Below are 12,511 nucleotides of genomic sequence, written 5' to 3'. Positions count from 1 at the left end.
ACGAGAGGGCTCCGAGGATGAAAGCTTTCTAAATACACAGGTTTGAAAAATAGTTGAAATATCTGTAAGGATGTAACAGTGCCTCGGGATCCTCATGATATTCATAAAACCTCTCAAATCCTGTGCTAGAAATTTATGATTCCCAACAAGACCTCATCTACAAAGCAGTTTGAAAAAGGATTGAAACTGAATAGCATCAACATCTGTCTGTGTTCTTTATCAGGCCATAAGACATAGGAGCAGAATTAGGCCACTCGGCCCATCGAGTCTGCTGCACCATTCAATCATGGCTGATATTTTTCTCATCCCCATTATGAGATTAAATATCTTACCTTGACAGACACAGACTCTCCTAACAACTGTCACTTGTCTCAATCAGTGTAATATGACATCATGGAAGGTATCTCAGACGAGCAATCTCCCCCCCACGCCCCCCCCCCCCCCCCCTTCCCCGCCAAAATAATAGGGGGCATGTTTAACCTGACCCACTCATTAAGAAACCAGGTATTAGGAATAACACTAGGCATCCCTGCCCATACTCTGTGCTGCGATTAGTGCAGGCTATGGTTGAAAATCACCATTCCACCCCACCCTGTAAGTTCCCAGATGGCTAGAATGCATACAGTGTAGAAGGTGGCCAGTCAGCCCACCAGGTCTTCACCGACCCTCCGAAAGAGCACCCTCTCTCTGTAACCCCACCTAACCTGCTCATCTTTGGATACTAAGGGGCAATTTACCATGGCCAATCCACCTATGTTGAGTTAAAGCTGTCCCAATTTTGAGTATAATTCAACCAATATCAAAGAGAATGAATATTTGGTGTTTTCTAACTGTACTAAGGAATCTTGGGCTGGAGGTTCTGCAGTTTGTGGATCACAGGCTGACATCACACAGAGATGCAGGATAGCGAGAACCACAGCAGCCCAGTGACAAGGGTCGAACACTAACCTGTGGAATGGTCGAGTTTATTGTTCGTGAGAGTCACCGGGGTGTGTTGTGTTTTGCTGAGGAAGTTGATTCTGAATTGTATTAAATTGGAAAGGGAGACTTCATCTTCCTTTGAAGCCATATCATCTTAAGCCTAGTCCCCATGATGCACCATGATGCCAGTGATGACCGCCATCAGTCACAAAGACCTTGCTTAAAATGGTTTTGCTGGACCTGCCACCTTTGTGGCCACTGCAATGGTTAAAAATCACATCACTAAAGTATGCCGACGGTTACACCTTTTGAACATTTGTGCGTGTTGGGGGGAGGAACTGGATTCTTAATAAAAACTGAAAACAAACCGCTCCATTGACAAGTTCATTGTATCTGTGACACTTTCACCGGCACATTCTGATCACATAATTAAGCATGCCTAGGGGGATCACATCGGCCATCTGGGAACCTTAAACCAGGATTCAATTTTATATTCTTGGAGCCATACTAATCGATCATACCTCAGGGAGACGCAGAATCAAACTTTACAGTGCCAATCTATCACGTCCAAAAATGACACAGTGGGCGGGATTCTCCCCTTCCCGGCGGGGCGGGGGGTCCCAGTGGCATGGAGTGGCACGAACCACTCCAGCCCGACGCCAAAGGTGCGGATTTCTCCGACCCGGCTGGGGGTCGGAGAATCCCGCCCATTGTGAGAATCCCTCTGCCTCGTCTGAATGAACAGCTCAGCTGGGATCTTCCTGGGAGCTACTCCGCTTACCACTGGAACTTTGCCGGAAGTCTATTAGAAACCCCAGTAGCTGGTGCACGGGCATGAAGTCAGCTATAGGATGAGGAAGAGCATGCATTGGTCTGACTCCTACCCTCAGTAATTAAACATAAACAAAGGGACAAAACTCCTAATCCAGGGTCACCAGTCATGAATGAGCACAAAGCGGTGAACCCAGCGGTCAAAACTCACTGGGTCACTCGTCCTGTTTAGAATATTTATAAAAGAGTGTATTTCCAAAGTGGAGAATTTTGTTTTTAATTGCACACTTATACAAATATTTAACTGGAGTGAACTGGACGGCACGGTGGCACAGTGGTTAGCACTGCTGCCTCATTGCGGCAGGGCCCCGGGTTCGATTCCCCGCTGGGTCACTGTCTGTGCGGAGTTTGCACATCCTCCACGTGTGTGCGTGGGTTTCCTCCGGGTGCTCCGGTTTCCTCCCACAGTCCAAAGATGTGTAGGTTAGGTGGATTGGCCACACTAAAATTGTCCCTTAGTCCGCAGGTTAGGTGGGGTTTGGGGGTTGCAGGGATAGAGCATGGGAGTGAGCCTAGGTAGGGTGCTCTACCAGAGGGTCGGAGCAGAACCGATGGGCCAAACGGCCTCCTTCCGTGCTATAGGAATTCTATGATTCTTCTCTGATTCTATTTGTATCTTGTCGATACAAAACATAGTGCAGCAGGAGTGCAATAGCTCTGTACCCATGCGGTGGTGTACCTGGCACAATGTGCAATGTTGTTCTCGTGCATTCCCAACACAGCATAGAATTCAAGGATAACGGCGGCAAACGATGCAAACGGAACACAAAGGAAATCATGGGGAGTGAATCTAAGAGGAGACGCACCTTTCCTGGGTTTTGAAAATTCCACTGCTCGATAGAACCTAGCCTGTACTGTTTGATTGAGTAGTGGCTTCTTATTCTCGTTCTGCAGTTTTACTGCTGTTGTATCCAGTTTGCCCTCCCAAATTGCAGTCTCTGTACAAGCATTGGCTAATGCTGGTAAACACTGGTTCCTTGCTCCTCCAGTGCTGTCACTTGTCTGGTCGTCTCCCACCCCAGTGTCATCAGTCACACTAATTATTTTGTTGGGTGGCACATTTCGAACATCCTCACACCCTCCAACTGTGCCTGGCCTGAAAGCAGAATCACATCTTTTGACAAACATCAGCTCACTCTCGCTCTGTTTGACCGCATTGTCAGGATTCATTCTGGGAGCTTGCACAATCACATGGTGCTGTTGCAGCCTCCCGAGGTATTTATGTCCAACGCGTCTTCTCTGTTTGCCCCCAGTGCAGTGTCTGGTTTTGCTCAAGGTTTAAAAATTGAACATCCACCTGTTCTTCCGCTGCCCCGTTCTCGCCCACTGTGAGAGGTAGATGCTTTTTCCCAGAAAGGCAATTGCTGGCAAGTAAACAGATGACATTGAACATTCAATATATTTTGTGCAAAAATAACACATCAATTCATGCACTGGCATTCATTTCATTCTGTTTTGCCACAGTTGCTAACACTTTCACAGTTAGAATGCTGTTGCTTCAAGCCCCACTCTGGGACCGTGAGCACATAATCTAGGCTGGCACTCCATTGCAGTATCGAGGGAGTGCTGTACTGTCAGGGGTGCAGACTTTTGGAGGAATTATTAATCTGAGGACCCATCAGCCTTCTAGAATAACCCATTGACATTATGCAAAACATGAAGATTCTTCCTGTGTTCCTATCCCTCAACAATTAAGCCTGGTCATTTATCTCATTATTGTTTCTGGGATCTTTCTATGCATGCATGTTTGATACATTACACCTGTGACTTAACTTCAAAAGTAACTAATTGGTTTGCCAAGCACTATCCTAAGACAGTGAAAGGTGTTATATAAATGCAAACTTTGTTTCCCCCGTCTCGCAGCCTGCAATTAATTACTTTCATCAAGTTTATTTCCTCCCTTATTCTATCTTGTGCTCCTATTCTATATGACCTGGTGGTATACTGCCTTGCACGGCTGCCTCATGGCACCAGGGACCCGGGTTCAATTCCGGCCTTGGGTGACTGTGCAGCGTTTGCACTTTTTCCCCGTGTCTGCGTGGGTTTCCTCTGGGTGCATCGGTTTCCTCCCGCAGTCCAAAGATGTGCAGGTTAGGTGGATTGGCCATGCTAAATTACCCCTTAGAGTCCAAAGGTTAGGTGAGGTTACGGGATTACCGGGATCGGGGGGGGGGGGGGGTTTAGATTAGGGTGCTCTTTCGGAGGGTCAGTGCAGGCTCGATGGGCCGAATGGCCTCCATCTGCACTGTCGGGATTCTCTGAAATGCAGGAACCATGGTGAACCTCTCGCTAGTTTTCCACCCTTCCTCGAAGATGGTATCTCACCTCCGCTTTACACTTGCGCACCATGGGACAATTGGAATCAGTAACTCATCAGTAACATGGTACCCCAACAAACTATAACATAGAAATTCGACTCCGTAGCACTCACTTTTCCATGCTCCAAACAGTATCTTAAGACTCAAATGTAAGCAGAAAGCACACATTCATTATGAGCCAGTCCTGCGCTGTTTATTACATTAATACAGGAAAGAGAAGAGGCTTTGTGGGCCCACACCTGAAATGCACATTGCACCATGTAAAGGGAAGCCCCACCTCCATTCACAACCTCAACCAGGGTCCTTTCAACTCACACCCTCCGATTAGCAATCCAGTCGCCTGGTTTACTCAGCCCCTTAACATAGCCACCAAATATTTCACCTCAGCCTGAGAAGGCAGGCAGTATCTGTGTTTAATATCGCCTGTTCAATATTCAAAAACTGCCACTTGCCTCACAACTGCACTGGAATGTCAGACAGGATATTGTGCCCAGGTGCCTGGAGTGGGATTTGAAACCACAACCCACAGGCTCAGAAGTGCTGCCACTGAGATACAGCCGATGCATAGTTAAATATCGGTAATGAAAAAATACATTGCAATGCTTGAGATCCATTCTAAAGTTGTGAAGTGTTCGAAACATATTGAAAAGAGTAAAGATGACGATTTCACTGGAATTGCAGCCAAGGTAATTAACAGTAGAAATATTTGATGTCTTTTTAAATCCAACAAATTAATACACTGAATATAACTCTGCATAAACTACTTAACACACTTGCTAATAAGACTGTGCCATCCAATCCATTTTGTACTTGAAAGTACTTACTGCAGTCGTAGCTTGGCAAATATATCAGGAACTATAGTACATATCCTGCTCACACACTCAATATTTGTTTGGCAAATTGGTGAGGATCAGTCATTTCCCTCAGCACTGTAAACAACTGCTGTTACCAGGTTACAGCTACTGGTTAGCTGAGGGTAATTATAATTACAGCACCAGCTCTTCAATATCTATCTAATCACAAGTCTTTGTGAAGACGATTAATGGGGTCCTCAAAAGTTAGTCATTTGAACTGTAACTGATCTTACTTTATTCAGTCGCTGCTGAGGGATCACTTGTATCAAATAAATGTTGAGTGTGACAATTAAACATAATTAGTTAAGACATTAGAAAAGACCGGGAAAGCATTTCTGTTAAGAACGATTCATAAATGTTTGAAGGCACTGCCTCCAGTTTTTTAAGTGCAAGGTATAGCATGCGCCACCCCTCATATTTCGTCAGACTGCCCTGTAGGGCTCCAGGGTGCATGGCGGAAGTAATAAAATAGCTCATCACAATATTTAGATAAGGGTCCTACACTTGTTGAAGGAAAGCTTTCTAATACTGGGCTTCCCCAGACACTGATTTGCCTTATGATAAACTTGTCTTGCAATTCATGGTGGATAACTAACAGGATATAAGAGTGATAGGTGCAGGCATAGAAACAAACACAGAAAATTGAAGCAGGAGGAGGCCATTCGGCCCTTTGAGTCTGTTCCGCCATTCATTATGATCATGGCTGATTATAAAGTTCAATACCCTGATCCCGCCTCCCCCCCCATATCCCTTGATCCCTTTAGCCCCAGGAGCTGGATCCAATTCCTTCTTGAAATTACACAACGTTTTAAAAACCTAAGAACTAGGAGCAGGAGTAGACCATCTGTCCCCTCGAGCCTGCTCCGCCATTCAGTAAGACCATGGCTGGCCTTTCTGTGGACTCAGCTCCACTTACCCGCCCGCTCACCATAACCCTTAATTCCTTTACTGTTCAAAAATCTATCTATCTTCGCAAGCCTTTGGGTGAAGAAGTTCCTCCTCAACTCTGTCCTAAATCTGCTCCCCCTTATTTTGAAGCCATGCACTCGCAAGTAGCACAGTGGTTAGCACTGTTGCTTCACAGCACCAAGGACCCGGGTTCGATTCCCGGCTTGGGTCACTGTCTGTGCGGAGTCTGCACGTTCTCCCCATGTCTGCGTGGGTTTCCTCCGGGTGCTCCGGTTTCCTCCCACAGGTCCCAAAAGACATGCTGTTAGGTGAATTAGACATTCTGAATTCTCCCTCAGTGTACCCGAACAGGCGCCGGAATGTGGCGACTCGGGGATTTTCACAGTAACTTCATTGCAGTGTTAATGTAAGCCTACTTGTGACACTAGTAAAGATTATTGTAAGTGGAAACGTCCTCCCTGCTTTTCTCTTATCTATTCCCTTCATAATTTTATATGTTTCCATAATCCAATCTAATCATGATTGATCTTGTGGCTAAGAACTGGTGAGTAACTCACCTCCTGACTTCCCAAAGCTTGTCCACCGTCTACAAGGCACAAGTCAGGAGTGTGATGGAATACTCCCCACTTGCTTGGACAAGCGCAGCTCCAACAACACTCAAGAAGCTCGACACCATCCAGGACAACCTGCTTGACTGGCATTCCATCCATAATTTTCAACAGTCATCCCCTCTGCCACTGACGCACAGTGGCAGCAGTATGAGCCATCTCCAAGATGCACTGCAGCAACTCAACACATCTCCTGTGATGGCACCTTCCAAATACGTGACCTCTACCACTTACAACAGCAAGGGCACCAGATGCATGGGAACATTCACCTACAAATTCCCCTCCAAGTCACCTGTAACTCTGCCTTGGAAATATAACATTGTCCCTTCACTGTTGCTGTGCCAACTCTCTTCCCTAACAGCACTGTGGGTGTGCCTACAACACATGGGCTGCAGCAGTTTAAGAAGGCAGCTCACCACCTGCTTCTCAAGGGCAACTAGGAATGGGCAACAAAATGCTGGCCTAACCTGCGATGCCCAAGTCAAAAGAAGGAGGAAAAGTACAAAACAGGAACAGGCCCTTCGGCCCGCCAAGCCTGTGTCGACCATGCTGAAAGAATTTTTAAAAATATATACCTTAGCTCCATTTAGAGTCAGAGAGCTTTTACAGCATGGAAAGAGGCCCTTCGTTCATCGTGTCTGTGCTGGCCATCAAGCATCTATCTGTTCTAATCCCATTTTCCAGCTCATTTCAAATGCTCATCTGAATACTTCTTAAATGAAATGAAAATCGCTTATTGTCACAAGTAGGCTTCAATGAAGTTACTGTGAAAATCCCCTAGTCACCACATTCCAGCGCCTGTTCAGGGAGGCTGTTACGGGAATTGAACCGTGCTGCTGGCCTGCCTTGGTCTGCTTTCAAAGCCAGCAATTTAGCCCTGTGCCAAACCAGCCCCTAAATGTTGTGAGGGTTCCCGCCTCTACCACCCTTTCAGGCAGCGAATTCCAGGTTCCCACCTCCCTCTGAGTGAAAAGGTTTTTCCTCACAACTCCTCTAAACCTCCTGTTCCTCAACTTAAATCTACGACCCCCGGAAAGGTTTCTTCCTATCTATCTTATCTAATCTTCTCAAATTTTTTTGCACCTCAATCAGGACCACCCCCCTCCCCCTCAACCTTCACAGGTCCTTTACAGTTTTGATCTGTAACCTTTAACACTCTTTCCTTGAATCTCTGTTTTGAACTTTCCAGCTCTCGGGCGGGATTCTGCGGGAATCGACGGGGCGGGCAACTCCGGCGGGAAGGAGTGGCGTGAACCACTCCGCGTCGGGACGCCCCGAAGGTGCGGAATCCTCCGCACCTTCAGGGACTCGGCCGGCACCGGAGTGGTTTGCGCCGCGCCAGCCGGCGCGGAAGGAATAAAGTGCCCCCACGGCACAGGCCCGCCCGTGGATCGGTGGGCTCCGATCGCGGGCCAGGCCACTGTGGGGATCCATCTGGGGCCAGATCCCCCCCCCGTGCCCCCCCGAGGCCTCCCGCGCAGCCAGGTCCCGCCGGTAAATACCTGTTGTAATTTATGCTGGCGAGACCGGCCAAAAACGGGCGGCCACTCGGCCCATCGCGAGCCGGAGAATCGCCAGGGGGGCCGCTGCCAGCAGCCGCCGACCAGCGCAGCACGATTCCCGTCCCCGCCCAAACCCCGGCGCCAGAGAATTCGGCAGCCAGCGGGGGGTCGGAGAATCCCGCCCCAGTTATCTAAAGGGCTCACCGCTACGTAGGTGCAGGTTAGTTGTCGTTTGATCATTTGATTTCTGTACTTTTGGCCCTATTGTCTGACTCTCAAAGTTAATTCTGACTGTTGAGGTAATGGTTTTGCTCTTGCCTCCTGGAGGAATGGAAGGGGCTGAGCAGGATCTCCCTCCTCCTCTTCACCACTGGGGCAATTGCCTCAAGTAAGTAAAGTCGCCATCATCCCAGATGACCGCAGGCTGCATTTCCCTTTGAGGGAGAGAGCTGGCTGGTGGTGGTTTAACCTGAGGATCACTGCACCTCAGGCGAGGGGGTAAGGTTGAGAAGGCGGGGCCTTCATTAATAACCTCAGCCGGTGCGGGAATTTAACTCGCGCTGTTGGCATTGCTCTGTATCACGAACCAGCTGTCAAGCTAAACCAGCCCCCAACCATTGCCTCTAAAACAGCATTGACAAACCTTTCGATCTGGAGCTTGTGCCACCATTTCTCTGCTCTAGCGAGATTCCCCATTTCCTGCAGCCGGAGTTCACTAAACCCGTTTCCATGACGATTGAGCAGTCCAGGTTTCCACTCCACCTTCGGACAGGCACACTGGTAATCAATAGCACAGGCTGCACACTGGAGCCAACATAATAAGGCCCCAGCTCCAATTTACTGTGCTTCCTGGGACCACAATATGTATTCATTCATCCCGGGTGCTCTCATTTAATTTGTTTCATTCACAACTTATGACTTCGCTTTTCATACATTCCATGCCCGTCCACAGCTGGGAGCTACAGTTGTAGAGTTTGGTGGACATCAAGTGTCAGTCTAGGTGCGGCAATCTCAACCTTCAGTGTTCAGAGCGTTAAGAAGGGCTAACAACGTGAGTTAGGCCCAGTCACAAGGGATGACTGGGCCTAAAGGGATGGCTGGGCCTAAAGGGATGGCTGGCTCAAGGGATAAGCATGGCCAACGTTAAGCACTGGGTGAGTTGATGCATAGACTCTTCATTGCATCATTAGCAGCAAATTTTGCTTATCCCAATTTAGTTTCCCCGGGTCCGTGTTAACCTGCTGGGCCATGATTTCTGCGGTGAACCCGATCACATTGGTGCTTCTACGGGACAAAATGGATGTTATTTACATTTTGATTGGGGAATTAAAATATCAAAGTAGCCGCTGAAGAAATCTTACTTTGCAAGAAAGGAAACACATACCCCTTGGTGACTAACATTTAGCTACACAACTCATTCACGGCACCAGGCAGGACAGTGATTGCACATAGCATTCAGACTCCAGATCTGATTCCAGTCTGGCAAGAAAGAAGAGATGTTTAAATTTAAAATTGCTGAATGAAAAAATAGGCAGCTGCCAGAAATGTGTTAATGACTGGATCTTTAATCAGGCTTCCCACAACTTCAGGGTATCAATTTTAATTCTACAGCGTCCTTTGCTCCACTAACACAGTCCAAGCTTTTCTTTGATCAAACTGGTTGAACCAGCATTCAGGGGAAAAACAAACCTTTTATCCCCATAGTTTACCTTCTCAAACAGCCTGCTGGCATTGTGTCACATTATTGAGCTCGTTGCACTCACTAATGTGACATACTGAAATGATTTCAGCTGATGACTAAACACACCTCAATCCCATTTCCTTTATATGGATGGCTTCTCGACCTACTGGACCCCAATCTTCACATACCTACCATCTGCGTGTCTTTAATAATAACTAGGTCTCCACCAAGTTTACAGGCACAGCACTAAGTATAGAAGAACATTCAGACAGGGTTAGCACTTTTCGATGACATATTCCAAAACTAAAATTGTGCCACTGCTAAATAACCTGTGTTACCATCGTACCCCTACAGTGCAACAGGAGGCCATTCGACCCATTGAGTCTACACTGACCCTATGAATCATAGAATTATACAATTTACAGTGCAGAAGGGGGCCATATGGCCCATCAGGTCTGCACCGGCCCTTGGGAAGAGCACCTGACTTAAGCCCATGCCTCCACCCTATCCCCGTAAGCCAGTAACCCCACCTAACCTTTTGGACACTAAGGGGCAATTTAGCGTGGTCAACCCCACCTAACCTTTTGGACACTAAGGGGCAATTTAGAATGGCCAATCCACCTAACCTGCACGTCTTTGCACTGTCGGAGGAAACCGGAGCACCCGGAGGAAACCCACGCAGACACTGGGGAGAAAGTGCAAACTCCACACAGACAGTCACCCAAGGCGGGAATTGAACTCGGGTCCCTGGAATGTGAGGCAACAGTGCTAACCACTGTGCCACCGTCCCGCTCAAAAAGAAAACCCGACCCAATTCGTAAGACAGAGCACCCTAAACAACTCCCCTCCCTATCCCCCGAAACACCGTGACCCCACCTAACCTGTGTGCCCCTGGACATTGAGGGGCAAATTTTATCATGGCCAATCCACCGAACCTGTACATCTTTGAACGTTTAACTTTTAAAATGAAAATGCTATTTTAATATTATCAATATTTTCCAATCAAATGTTTGAATTGTTCCTTCTGGTGGTATTGTGGAATAGATATTCAGTCATGGAGTCCATGCACTCAGTGCAATTTTGCATCCTTTAAAGCTAATTAATTAATTAATCCCACCATTAACTCTGCAGCATTCACTCAAAGCTCTGACTTCATAACATCTACCTTGATGCGATTTTCCCACCAAACTGCTCCATTAGCACAAGCTTTTGGGGCAAAGTGCCAATCAAATGTGCAGTAATTATGCCCATTGAACTAAACTGAGTCCCAAACAAAGCACGAAGAGGGAAGGTGAAGGGAACAAGCAAGAAGTCAGATCAAGGGCTTTGCTCACTCAAACGATAGTGACTTGTTTCACCGTGGTCAGGAATCTTTATGGTGACTAGGAAACCCAAATATCTCAGCCAAGTGCCTATTTAACTAGTCAATGGGGCCTGGTAGGCTATTCAACTGAGGAAAGCATCACAGACAAGCATGATTCTATCTGACTGAGCTTCCACCAAGCAGAGTCACTGAATAACAATCAGGACACAAGCCATGGCCCTACACCACACCCTCCCACTCCCCACTTCCTATCTCACTGGCACTGATAATGTGTCACATTATCCGACTATACAGTCTTAGATCACCTAACAGGGCGCAGACCGAGGGTCAAACATTTAATCTGAAAGCTCAGCACCATACCATGTTGACCTCGAACTGTTGGGAAAGCTCTCCTCCGAGATTTAGCTCAATAGCTTCACTATTCTACTTTTATTCAAGACCCCACTGAACAGAATATAATGATTTCAATTGGATCCTTATACTCACCTCTCTCGGGACATTCCAAAGTCCTTTGCATGCAATTGCTTTCGCATACAGTGGCTGTTGCTATGTTAAACAAACACAGCAAATATTATGCACCAAACAGCAATGAGATTAATTGCCAGTTGCCTCCTTTTTAATCGTTGATGTTACGGCCTCATCCAGACAGTGGCGTCTCCAACAGCGCGGCTCCCATCAGTCCTGCAGGTGAAGGGGCAGTCTCTCTCTGACATGCTCTGGTCCTGGAACCAGGATTTGAACCCAAAACCTAGTGATTGAGGTGACAGTGTTGCCGGCTGTACGGAGCTGACACCTGTTTGGAAATTGTTTCCGATCTCAGTTTCAAGTGCAGTCATACGAATCTACCCAACTCTGCCTTAAAAATATTCAAAGACAGGCGGCACGGTTGCGTAGTGGTTAGCACTGCTGCCTCATGGCGCTGAGGACCCGGGTTCGATCCCAGCCCTGGGTCACTGTCCGTGTGGAGTTTGCACATTCTCCCCGTGTCTGCGTGGGCCTCACCCCCACAACCCAAAGATGTGCAGAAAATATTTGCCTCATCTCTGTCTTAAATGAACGACCCCTTATTTTTAAACCGTGACCCCCCCGAGTTCTAGATTCTCCTAGATTCTCTCTCCACATCCACCCTGTCAGAACTCCTCATTATCTTTTTTTTGTTTATTTTTTATAAATTTAGAGTACCCAATTCATTTTTTCCCAATTAAGGGGGCAATTTAGCGTGGCCAATCCACCCAGCCTGCACATAGATTATCATAGATTATCATAGAATTTACAGTGCAGAAGGAGGCCATTTGGCCCATCGAGTCTGCACCGGCTCTTGGAAAGAGCACCCTACACAAGGTCAACACCTCCACCCTATCCCCATAACCCAGTAACCTCACCCAACACTAAGGGCAATTTTGGACACTAAGGGCAATTTATCATGGCCAATCCACCTAACCTGCACATCTTTGGACTGTGGGAGGAAACCGGAGCACCCGGAGGAAACCCACGCACACACGGGGAGGACATGCAGACTCCGCACAGACAGTGACCCAAGCCGGAATCGAACCTGGGACCCTG

General features: G+C 47.4%; 1 protein-coding gene across 3 annotated transcripts in view; it reads right to left on the bottom strand.

Annotated features, from left to right (window-relative positions):
- Positions 1-12,511, bottom strand: part of LOC140392593 (protein polyglycylase TTLL10-like) — a 67,002-nt gene that overhangs the window by 48,839 nt on the left and 5,652 nt on the right. Inside the window, exons 1-2 of one of the 3 annotated variants that reach the window (XM_072477993.1) lie at positions 4,895-4,968; positions 2,559-3,116 (exon numbers count right to left, since the gene is read on the bottom strand). In XM_072477993.1, coding sequence (XP_072334094.1) covers positions 2,559-2,922 — 364 coding nt within the window. In that variant the 5' untranslated portion in view covers positions 2,923-3,116; positions 4,895-4,968. Of the gene's footprint in view, positions 1-948; positions 1,031-2,558; positions 3,117-4,894; positions 4,969-12,511 lie in introns of those variants that run through there. The other 2 variants (XM_072477991.1, XM_072477994.1) reach the window with 2 other exon arrangements.

The sequence above is a fragment of the Scyliorhinus torazame genome, chromosome 16 (assembly GCF_047496885.1).
Source record: "Scyliorhinus torazame isolate Kashiwa2021f chromosome 16, sScyTor2.1, whole genome shotgun sequence".
Classification (NCBI taxonomy): domain Eukaryota; kingdom Metazoa; phylum Chordata; class Chondrichthyes; order Carcharhiniformes; family Scyliorhinidae; genus Scyliorhinus; species Scyliorhinus torazame.
This window is presented reverse-complemented; position numbering and strand designations above follow the sequence as displayed.